The following is an 11,770-nucleotide window of genomic DNA, read 5'->3' as shown; positions in this document are numbered from 1 at the left end:
GCCTTACCTGAGGGGTGAGGTAGCGCCGGGTAGGTAAGGGGAGCGGCTGGGGTAGGAGGGCCGCGCTTCCCCTCCGTCTGGAGCCGGTGCAGGGGCGGCGCACGTGATGGTGTGTGTGTGTCTCAGTGTGTGTGTATCTTTGTGTGTGTCTCAGTGTCCTGCCTGTGTGTGTGTGTGTGTCCTGTCTGTCTGTGTCCTGTCTGTGTATCTCAGTGTGTGTGTGTGTGTATGTGTGTGTGTGTGTCCTGTCTGTCTGTGTCCTGTCTGTCTGTGTCCTGTCTGTGTATCTCAGTGTGTGTGTGTGTATCTTTGTGTGTGTCTCCGTCCGTGTGTGTGTGTGTCCTGTCTGTATATGTGTGTCCTGTCTGTGTATCTCAGTGTGTGTGTGTGTGTGTGTGTGTGTGTGTCTCAGTGTGTGTGTGTCTTTGTGTGTGTCTCAGTGTCCTGCCTGTGTGTATCTCTGTGTGTATGTGTGTGTCCGGCCAATGAGAGGTGGCGGGGGGCGGGCCAAGGGAGCCAATGAGATTGCCGCTAGGGACACAGGGAGGGGACACAGGGAGGGACACAGGGAGAGAACATACAGACCCGGACACATAGGGACACTTTCAGAAATATATAGTAGATACCTCTAGTATATTAAAGGCCTATGCAGAGGAGATTTGTTTATGGGATGTGGACTGTCCCTCATACACATGTGTGTCCTTCCGAATCTTAGGTCATTGTTTGCCACTCACCCCCTTTCCTGTCAAACCCCAGATCCATTTATTTTCTCATGATTTCGTCTCCTTTAGGGTGTCTTCACATTTAAGAATCCCAGTGCCCGATCTGCCTCATCCTCTGGGAAACCGTACCGGGGAAATTTTTAGCAGCAGTCTGCGGTGATGGACATCTTTTTATTTATATTTTTGCATTTTCTTGGCCTTTTCAAAGCTGTATTTATTTTTTAAATCCGACGCGTCATTCGCGTTCTATATACAGCTCAACCCCCTTATAACGCTGTGCTTGAGTCCAAAGAATCACATCGCACTATATGCGGATCGCGTTAGAAATAATGTATGCGTTATTGTATGCATTGTACAATAAAGTATTTAAGATACCAATAATCGTGTTGTAAAGTATTCATAAATACGAAAATTGGGAGCCCACCCTTACATCGCGTTATAAACGGAGTTCTTCACAGTGTACTTCTACAGGTTGTCGTGGTAACCTCAGAAGCTAGAGACGAAGAAAATCATGATTTTTAAACACTAGAAAAACATGGTCTTACAATTTAGGGGAAATTAAATGTACCAGCCTGGGTTGCCCCAAAGCGGACACATTTTCCCCAAATCTCATCCCTTGGAGCTCAAGGTAAAAAATGCCCCTCTAGCAGCAACAAGGTTAAAGCAGTTAAAGGTAAAATATGGAAGAGTAACCATAACGCTGTTTTGCTAGTGGTTACGTTACTCCTGGCCTTTTTCCCAATGGAGTGTATGTAATACATTAAATATTTGCATAAAGTACTGTAGATATATACACACATTCACTGTGTATTCCTGTGGATCTGTCACAAACACACAATGATCATATTGTGAGTCCAACAAATCCTGAAAAACCAGAACCCTACACACCCACATACAAACACACACACACACCCTGCAAAAATACACACGTCCCACATCGCTGATCAGCTCATCCCAAATTCCTCTGAAAGCTAGAGAAAGATGACTGCTGAGAAGATAATACGTTCAGTGGAACCTACATCTCGTGTGATGAGTGTCTTGTTTCTGAGGTTCCTGAATAGACGAGAAGTGAAACATTACAACTTCAAGGATCCCCCCCTAACCACGTGATACCATTGTGAAGTGCCAGTGACCCTACCAACTTGTAGTTATGTGTGTGAGACACCCTCTTATGTCATACAGAGATGCCATCGATCCTATTAACTTCTAGTAATTCTGTGTATGAGACATGATTTTATTACACCAGACAGAGAAAAGGCCTATTAACGCAGAAGATAAAAAGGTGTCTATTCACTAAAATCTCCCAGCTGCAAAACTAGGGCAAGTCCAGCACACACACACACAAAAAAATTACAAAAAAAGTACCAGGTTTATCACAAAAATAAAGGAATCCCCTTGAAAGTAACTGGAGATCTTCCCTTTCCTTAAATCTGGTGCAATTTCTTCAAGTTCAACGGGGCCGAGCTCCCCCTTGGATGGAGGGTGAATGGAACATTCTGAGAGCAGTCAGGATGGGGGGGTCCAGTGGTGAGTTAGAGGAAGCTCGGTCCAGTGTATCCATAGCAACAACTGGAGCCAGACTGCTCCATGTCTCAGAGCTGTGCACTGGACACCAATCGGAATAAAATAAGAGGGTGGCCGATTGAGGCAGAACATCAACAGATTAATGGGAGCACGTCTTAAAGCTGCAGTTGGCAGTGACATGTTTTCGCTTTACATTTCTTTACTACAAGTAAACATACTATAAAAACAGGTATTGACACATTTTCACAGTAATAAGAGACACCTACAAAGGAAAATAAACCAATATATGGCCCATACAGATTCCAAATGCAGAATAGATGTCACAGTAATATTCCTGCTTTTATAGAGAGAATTAACAAACGATGTAATCAACTCGAATACCATCCTAGCCCGTTACTAGTTTCAATATTTGAGCATATGGTTTGACTCCCATTTAGCATTTGGGTTGAACATTGATACTCGGACATCCAAAACCTATGCCAAACTAGGTGTACTTTATAGGAACAAATCCTCCCTAAGCCAGCTGGTCAGAAAGCGCATCACACAGCAGATGCCAATAATAGACTATGGGGACATAGTATATGGCACGGCACCCCAACCTCACCTTAGCAAACTTGATACCCTCTACAATTCAATATGCCGCTTTTTCCTCCAATGCAGCTACAACACACATCACTGCGAAATGCTCAAAGAACTAGATTGGTCATCACTTGAGTCTAGGTGCAAAGTTCATCTTTCCTGTCTTGCCTTCAAATACTTTCTGGGCAACCCACCCACCTATCTGAACAAGCTCCTCACCCCCTACCACGTGCAGCACTTATCATCTGAGATCTGACTCCAAAAGACTGTTCATTGTCCCAAGGTTCAGCAAAGAATCCGGCCGCTCCTCCCTTTTCTTACCGTGCACCCCAAAGTGCATCAAACTTTTCAGTAATCACAATATGAAAAAAGAAAATATTGCAAATCGATTGATACTTGGTTGAAACGGTTGAGAACAATTTACCATTATTAATTAGCGAGCAGCCAATATGATCATCCATGCCAGTCTGGCCAGGGCATCCATCTGGGTCCTCCACTCACCCAAATAGCAATGCCCTTTGTCCAAACGGAAACCCCTTAAATGAAGCTACCTCTTCAAATAATTTAAAGTTTTGTTCTAGAACCTCTGACCTTTCCACGGTAGCACAAACAGTGGGGAATTGCAGTGTCTCTGCACCCACACTTCGTACAGACTGCCTCAGTTCGAATGTATTTAGTTGTCTGGGTACAAGGAAGGCACGATTTATCAATTTAAATTGTAATTTCACGCAAATTAGCATCTAGTGTAATCGTGTGCACCTAACTACCCCCAAAAGTAGGATCTCAACATTGGAAAATGAGGGCAATTGACATGTCGTCTATCGAATAAGGCAGTCCAATGTTTAGCGGTACCAATCTCCATTAGAAGGGTATATATGAGCCGTGAGGTAAATCCCAGCTGCAAAAAAGCCGATAAGTTGGACTACAAGGGGGTTACCGTCTAACATCTGCAGGAAGTCTCTGAGTAATGATTAGCTATGTCAAATGTAGGGAAAATGTGTCTCTCCGTTATGAAACAGCCTCCTACAGTATAAATGTCCTTCTGGTTCCAGATATCGAATACTGAGGGTTCTCTTCCTGAGGCAAAATTGAGGTTACCCACTATTAGGTGTTTGGATATGGCAGGTGGAGTTTTCCAGGCCCAGATTAGGTCTTTGAACAATATACCACGTGAAGGACCAGAGCGTATGGAAGAAAGGCCAAAGCGCAGGAACTGATCAGCTGGATCACTATTTCCAAATGAACTAACTCCGATTTTCCAGATATCCCCGTCTGACATATCGCACGAGGGACACAAGATAAAATATCCCCACATCTGGGAGGCCAAGACCTCCTCTTATTGATTGTATTCTGGCAATATGGGCCTTGTGTTTCCTGTTATGCCAAATAAAATGTGTGAAATATCTATGTACTTTAGCGGTATCTTTCTTCTGTATAGCCACAGGTAGTGTTTTGTATTAAAGAAGCCTGGGGAATTAAATCATTTTAATTGAAGCGACTCTTCCTGACAGTGATCGGGGTAATCTCATTCACCCAGATAATTCTCTCTCGATATTATCTACGATTGGAATAAAATTCAGTCCGTATAATTTTTGTACGGTTACAGGAAAACAGGTGCCCAGGTATTTGATACCGTCCTTCGCTACTTTACCAAAACGGTGTCTGAAACAAGTGAGGCCAAAGCCTTTTTCAGCATCCAAGCTCAGGACACTGGCAGGAGACATGAGTGTTAATTGCTGAGAAAGGGGCCAGCGGACCATAAAATTAAATAAACGGCAAGATGTTTCTTAATGGTAACGGACATGAATAGCGGTACGATGTTTCTTAATGTTAGTGACACAAGTGTCTACCCATAACAAAACCCATCTGATCAGGATGAACCACACTAAGGACCAGGAGCTTCAATCTGTTCCCAAGCATCTTAGGAAAGATTTGTAATCTAAATGTAGTAGAGATGGGTGATATGAAGCCGGATCCTTAGCTTTCTTTTTTCTTATCCTTATCTTTCTTGAGAATCAGCTTGATAATAAGATGCTCAAAAGTCAGACGGACACAGCTTTTTGGTTAATATTAAATATGGGGAAGTTTCTGAGAGCATATCTTTATAATATTCCGTAGAATATCCACTCGATTCTGAAACCTTAAATTGTTTAATTGTGCCTACGATCTCCTCCAAAGCTATAGGGTAGTTAAATTGAGCCCTTGGTTCCTCAGATTCTTGGCAGATGTAAATCTCTCCAGAATGTATTGCTTTTATCTGAATTAATGGTAGGTGTTTCTAGAAGAGTAGAATGCCAGTAGAATTTCCACTATTTTACTAGATGAATGGCCGCTCTCCGATGTGATCCCTCAAACTTGAAATAAAGCAAGTATGGTTATTGGACACAAGATTGCTTAACATTTTGCCAGCCTCGTTTCCAAACCTCATAAACCTACACGCCTTACATCTATGGCTCAGCAGCTCTCTTTCTTGAAGAACATCCAGCTCCCTCGTTGCCTGAACGTAGACGTCATAAGACTGAGGATCTGGTGTATGTTTGTACCTAGAAAATGCTGCAGCCAATTTATATATGTAGTTGTACTGTATATGTTTTTCATTATTTTTTTTCCCTCTGAAAGGCAAAAAAAGGAAATTATTTTGCCTCTGAGGACCACCTTGGAGGTTTCAAAAAACAAAAAATGGCTCCTCTGCATGCCGTTTTGTTCTTCACCCCAAACTGCCATCATTTATTAGTAAAACACACAGAACCCCAGCAAGCTCTTTTGGGGAACCACAGAGCCCCCACAAAATATATATGTATACAAGTGTCAAAAAGGAGAGCTATTGAGCGTGGCAAATATATACAACACGTGACAGAGAAGCCCAGTGCTACATCCAAAAATACACAGTAAAATACTCATATTCTCTTGAAAAAGGGTAATTTAGTTCAACAAGGCACACACAGGTCACAGGTCCTAACACTACCAGATGAAATACTAATATACCTCTATTAGCCTCCCCTCCCCAAGTCAGCAGGTCCTTTTCATTTTACTGGATATAGATCTAATGTTGGTCTTTCTCCCTCCTAATAGAGGTAAATGAGAATTTTAATCCTAATAGAGGTATATTAGTATTTTATCTGGTAGCGTTAGGACCTGTGAACAGGTGTCTGCCTTGTCGTGGCTCGCAGGCTTACAATGCTTTGGCCAAAGGGTTAAACTAAATGACCCCTTTTCAAGAGAATATACAAGTATTTTACTGTGTATTTTTGTCATATTGGATGTAGAATTGGGCTTCTCTGTCCCTTGTTGTAACATTTATTAGTAAGCAGAGATTTAAATTGGTCTTGTGAGAGCAGCTTAGAGGGAAATGACCAACGTTTTATTCCCAGTAGGGGCAGCACTAAATTGTATAGATATCCATATGGTCGAGTGACCTAAAATACAGATATTTTCCATTTTAGCCTGAGGTGTTTTTAGAAAAAAAGACAGCTGATGAAAACTATATATAGTCTATATGTGACACACTAGTGTGGGCCCTGGAAAGATACATGTAATCTCTTTCCACGGGGTGCATGGTTTACCAATGGTCTATCAATACCAATTGTTTTTTTTAAATAAATGTTGTCATTATGCGTTCTGATCCTATATTGTGACAGCAGGGACACGTTTACGGGGTCAGTTCCACGTAGGACCAGTATAATGAAAATTACATGGTTTAACATGTCAGTCCCTCCAAGGACCAAATGTGTACGAATAGCAGTGACATGTTTAAGGGGTCACATCTGGGTGATGTACGCCTTTTTAATTTTACCAAAATCTGACATCTACAAGTATTTTTTTTAACATCAAATTGTAAAGAGTTTGTAAACATGCGGAGACTTGGGAGGGGTTCGATATCCTCTGTTCGCTCTCTATTGTCCGTTGACACGGTGTGTTCCACAAGAGTTTTCACAGGTAAAGCCCTCCTCCCCTTAAGTCAACAGGTTTTTGTTTTATTTTAGCCCACCCTGCCCTTAGCAAACACTCCCCCATTCAGCAGCCCCCGAGGAAATGCAATTTGAAAATATATTTCCAGAAAAATAAAAAAACAGTCAAATCTTTACTTTTAGTAAGGTTAGATTAGTTAAAAGGAAGTCAACTACATTGTGAAATGGTTTACAAATAGGGTGTAGTTATTTAGCTGGTTATGTGGGGTTGCACCTTTAAAAGAGCTCTGTATGAGGGATGTGCTATTATATATGGCACCCTCATTGTCAGAGGGATGCTGGTGACCCCCAACCCGACTCCTCTCCCCCCCCTCAATTTCCCCCCTGTTCATGGAGAGTCCTCCTTGCCCCCTGGATCTGCTTTGGCTCGGATATTTTTCCGGCTGCGTTTCTTGGCTCCATGAAACCCCACGGTGCCCACCTCTTCCCCCTCCCCTGCCACTCCGCTCTCCTCTTGCCCCTCTTCCCCCCACTCAGCTACACTCTGTGGCAGGCCCGGGCGGGCCCCGCCCTTCCCATTGCTCCCCCGGCCTGCTTTGGAGGGCCTGGTGAAGAGGATCCGGCCCTGCCCGCAGCTGGAGGGGTCTTGGTTGTAGGAGAGGGCGCTGGCATTGGCGGGCGCCTTCGTGCCCTCTCCTCGTTGTCGTAGCTCTCCCAGGAAGGAGAGAGCGGCGCTGCGGTTACTGCGGTCAGTGGTCTCCGGAACGTCCTCCAGGCTGTATTTAGTCCAGCGCTCTGGGTGTGCCAGGTAATCAGGCAGGCGTGCAGCTGGCACCGGGATCTCTGCAGTGCCCACATGCAACGAGACAGTAGCGGCTGTGTCAGCATTTGGCAAGAGTGGCTCTGCTGTACCGATGTGTGGCGAGACAGCCTGCACTTTGCCCCTGTGTCCTGGAGGTGTGCCCACAAGTGGTGAGGGGGTCTCCAGTGTGTCCTCATGTGGTGACCGAGGGGGCAGCGGGCGTTTCACCCTCCCCCTGTTCTGGACAGGAGACGCCAAGGTTCCCACCTCCTTTAGGCATTCGAAGATGCCTTGGCTGCGCTGGCTGAAGTTGGTGCTAGTGCCTTTCAGGGTGAATGGCAGCACCGGAGGCTTCGGCCCCCCATCCCGCCTCCCCTCTTCCTCCTCTTCATCATCCTCCTCCTCAGGAGTGAGGGACCCCAGCTCTGCTTCATCTGACAGACTCAGGTCGGAGTCACTCAAGGAGAGGGTGCCAGGGTCAAGATGGGCATCGTATGCCATGGCGTTGAACGGCTCCGGGGGTGCGTCCCCCTTTCTAGGCTCCGACATGACTCAGGACTCGGGGGAGCACGCGGCGGGAGGAGCAGCTGCAGCAAAGAGAGTCTTCCACACGGACAGAGAGTCGGAGACCTGGAGGGGGGAGCGAGACCGTCAGAACAACTTGGACTACTTAACTGAGGCCAAGAACTGCCAGTACTACTGACTGAGGGCACTCAAATCGTGGTATATATAAAATGAAAAAAAAAAAATCACATAGTGCAATAATGTTTTGTAAATCAGTGATTAGAATAAAAAGATTATTCACTCATTTTCTGGAGAAAAAGATAGTCTTGCAGTTGTGTAGAGTAACCACCTCATATAATGTTCTTGTGGAGCCGTCCATCAGAACCAGATATGTATTGTGGAGAAACAGGGAGAGGAGATTCCCAATGGAGAGGAAGCTCCAGCGGAGCAAAACACGTAGGGTGAGCAACAGACTGCATGAGGATCCCTTAATCTGCTGGTGGACTACTTGGCGAAATCCCTGGCCAAGAATAAGCTCCCCTTTCCGTGGAGAGTATTACTTATTTTTAATTCATATTGTTTTAAAGCAACCTGCACTATTATTTGTGTCCTCTATTTTTCATACATGGGAATCTCCTCTCCCTGTGCCTCCACAATACAGGTACATATCTGGTTCAGACGGACGTTTCCACAAGAACATTATATGAGGTGGTTACTCTATACAACCGCAAGGCTATCTTTTTCTCATGAAAATATGAGTGAATAATCTATTTTTTTATTCTAATTACTGATTTACAAAACATTATTTCACTATATGTGATTTTATATATACACTCCACGATTTGAGTGCGATTCTGATCTCCGTTTCCTGCTCCACCTATGGACTTGGATTGAGTTCACTTCCGGAGCTGCACCAAATCAAAGGACTGTATACATATTTTTCACTTCCATAAATGTGTTCACTTGGTCAAAATCACAACGGTGTCTTACTACAAGAGCCACTAGGACTGTAACCATAAACCTTCCACAACACCAACAGGACATAGGATCTCCAGAACCTGGATCGTCTGCCGATACTGATCCTCGGATTAAAAAAAACGCCTTGTATCAAATAATCCCCATCACAGACCAGGAGCAGCCAACTCTAGTGCTCCGGTGCCAGCAACAGGTGAGGTTTTCAGGATATATTCCAGCTTCAGCAAAGGTGGCTCAATCAGCAGCTCAGTCAAAGGTTGAGACACCTGTGCTGAAGCAGGAATATAATGAAAACCTGACCTGTTGGTGGCCCTTCAGGACTAGAGTTGGTGACCCCTGACATAGACCAAGAGAAATGAAGATACAAACCATTATCCGGCAATCCTAGAAGAGCGTAACCCAATATTTTATCACAACAGAGATCTAACACGTATAAAGATTGAGAGCGCTAAATGACACAGAAGAGAAAGTGACTGTTAGAAACATTGGCTACGACGTGAAGTCCATTGGTTTTAACAATGAGATGCGACGAGTAGCCAGGGTCTACGGGAGCAGCAACGCGTCACTGCATTATATCAAAGGCTCAATGACACATTGTAACTTTGGGTAGCCTTATAGCCAGAAATAACTGATTAATATGTGGTGTTTTTAAGGCTTCAATGGAATAGAAGGAGATTTTTTTTACGCCTGGCTAGTACAGCCAGATAACTGCGTGTAGCTTCATCTCGCTGATCTATGCGGATTAATTGATACGGTGGAGGATAGTGGCACTTTATAGTCAAGGATCAGTATTAGCAGATCCTATTACCTCTCAATATTAAAAAAGGTATACGGATAGGGCGGCTACGCAGTGCCAAGTGGGCAGGCTGCAGAACCACTATGACCAACACACAGGCTGAGCCACGAAACCTTTTGTAAAACCTCTAAGACATACAGAAACCACTCCGCATGGCGGCTAAACCCAGGAAATGAGCGCCTGCCCCTATAACTAACAGAAACCCCTCTTCTCAACCGTTACCTTGTTCTGGGCCTGGGACAGTTCCCCCTTCTCAGGGTCTGTGAGATCCACCAACAGGCGCAGGGACTTCACTCTGCATGAGAGGGGGGAGGGGAGAGATGAGACATGTAGGGAGAACGCTCTGCTACTACACCCCCAGCGCAGAGAGATGATAGATACTAACCCCTAAACCAAAACTAGATATCCCCCAGCTTTACCCATCAGTCCAACACACATGCTTGTCCTAGCGGTTTCACACAAACTCCTCACAGCCATATACCGATTCTAGCAGTGTCTCACAGGCAATTCGCCCCCCAATATACTAGTCCTAGCACTATCACACAGCCCCTCCCATACAGGTGTATCATAGGGTGCCCCTATACCGGTTCCAGTAGTGCCTGATGCCCCAGTCCCTACATACCAGCCCTAGCAATGTCTCACAAGCCCCTTCCTTCATGCCAGTCCTTAAGGTGTTTCTTCACCACCCCCTCCCTCCCTATACCGGTCCTAGCGGTATCTCACAGGTCCCTCCCCCTAAACACCGGTCCTAGCGGCGTCTCACAGGCTTCTTGCCCGCATGTATACCAGTCCTAGCGGGGTCTCACAAACCCCTCCCCCTATATACCAGTCCTACCAGTGTCTCACAGGCCTCTCCCCCTATATACCGGTCCTAGCTGTCTCACAGACTCCTTCTCCCCATGTATTCCGGTCCTAGCAGTGTCTCACAGGCCCCTCCCCTGTATACCGGTCCTAGAGGTGTCTCACAGGCTGGCCGCGCTGCTGTGCATGTCTCTCAGCTCGCAGATAATCGCCTCTCTCTGTGCGGCCTCCCCGGTCCCACGCTCCATGCCGCGAGGTTAGAGGTCACGCGTTTTCCCGCCCCGGGGGTTGTAGTAACGTCAGGGCACGCAAAAAGTGCGCGTGCGCCGACCCCGGGATGAACTACAGGTCCCAGCGCTAGGACCAGCCGCGTCACTTCCGGGAGAGGATCGGCGGCGTCACTTCCGGGAGAGCGCCACCTGGCGCAACCAGACCAGCTGCGTGCTAGAGGTGCTAGGCTCTGAGTCACACATATTAATCCTAGAGGTTCCTGGCTCAGTATCTAGTACATCCAACTACCCAGCCCGGAGGTGGCAAACTGTCAGTCCCACCTATGTGTCCTAGTGACGTCACCCGCATGAAGCGGGTGTTTTTCAGCCATGCTAGACGCGCTGTCGGGGGGCGTGTCAGCGACGTGACGGAGTGGTTCGCTCACGCGACTTGCCTGTCGCGCAGAGAAATTAGTTTGAACCGATTCCTCGCGCAACGCCTCCTGCTGTCGCGCCCGGTCTGTGGGTGCGATCATTGCCTTATGTCAGTATGACTGAGCCACTAATTGAGCCAGCTGTGCTGAAGTAGGGATATCTTGAAATCCTGGCCTGTTTGCGGTCTTCGAGGACTGGAGTTGTGCAGGCCTGTCTTAAGGCATTTGATCGCGCTCCGCGTGGTCTGCGGCAGCATGGACTCAGCCTTAGGCTAAGTCCCCGCTGGCGCTGAGCGCGCTCATGCTTGGAGAGCGCTCCAAGCATGAGCGCCGGATGTCCGGCTTGTACGCGCGCGCGGGGGAGGCATTGTGAGTAGTTCAGCGCGCGGGTAAGTATAGATTTTTTGTTTACTTACGCACCGATCGCGGCTGAGCGTGTGTGCACGCGCACCAGCGCCGCTTGAGTGGGGACTTGCATATATCTATATATGTAAGTCTCCGCACGATCAGCGCTAG

At 46.3% G+C, this 11,770-nt stretch overlaps 1 protein-coding gene across 5 annotated transcripts; it reads right to left on the bottom strand.

Moving 5' to 3' along the window:
- Positions 1-6,570: 6,570 nt before the first annotated feature.
- TSSC4 (tumor suppressing subtransferable candidate 4) lies at positions 6,571-11,013 on the bottom strand. 5 transcript variants are annotated; one of them, XM_075581681.1, is made up of 3 exons: positions 10,757-11,013; positions 10,033-10,105; positions 6,571-8,165 (listed from the first exon to the last, which is right to left on the bottom strand). In XM_075581681.1, exon 3 carries the CDS (start codon positions 8,082-8,084, stop codon positions 7,122-7,124), a length of 963 nt encoding a protein of 320 aa, XP_075437796.1. In that variant the 5' UTR covers positions 8,085-8,165; positions 10,033-10,105; positions 10,757-11,013; the 3' UTR covers positions 6,571-7,121. The 5 variants fall into 5 exon arrangements, with proteins under 5 accessions (XP_075437796.1, XP_075437798.1, XP_075437800.1 ...); XM_075581683.1 differs by having other exon boundaries at positions 10,777-11,013; XM_075581685.1 differs by lacking the exon at positions 10,757-11,013 and adding an exon at positions 10,646-10,724.
- Positions 11,014-11,770: the final 757 nt, after the last annotated feature.

Source organism: Ascaphus truei, unplaced genomic scaffold (assembly GCF_040206685.1).
Source record: "Ascaphus truei isolate aAscTru1 unplaced genomic scaffold, aAscTru1.hap1 HAP1_SCAFFOLD_1480, whole genome shotgun sequence".
NCBI lineage: Eukaryota > Metazoa > Chordata > Amphibia > Anura > Ascaphidae > Ascaphus > Ascaphus truei.
This window is presented reverse-complemented; position numbering and strand designations above follow the sequence as displayed.

Bases quoted from the DNA above. Each gene is read 5' to 3' on its own strand.
- TSSC4 (XM_075581681.1), bottom strand. From the start codon at position 8,084: ATGTCGGAGCCTAGAAAGGGGGACGCACCCCCGGAGCCGTTCAACGCC.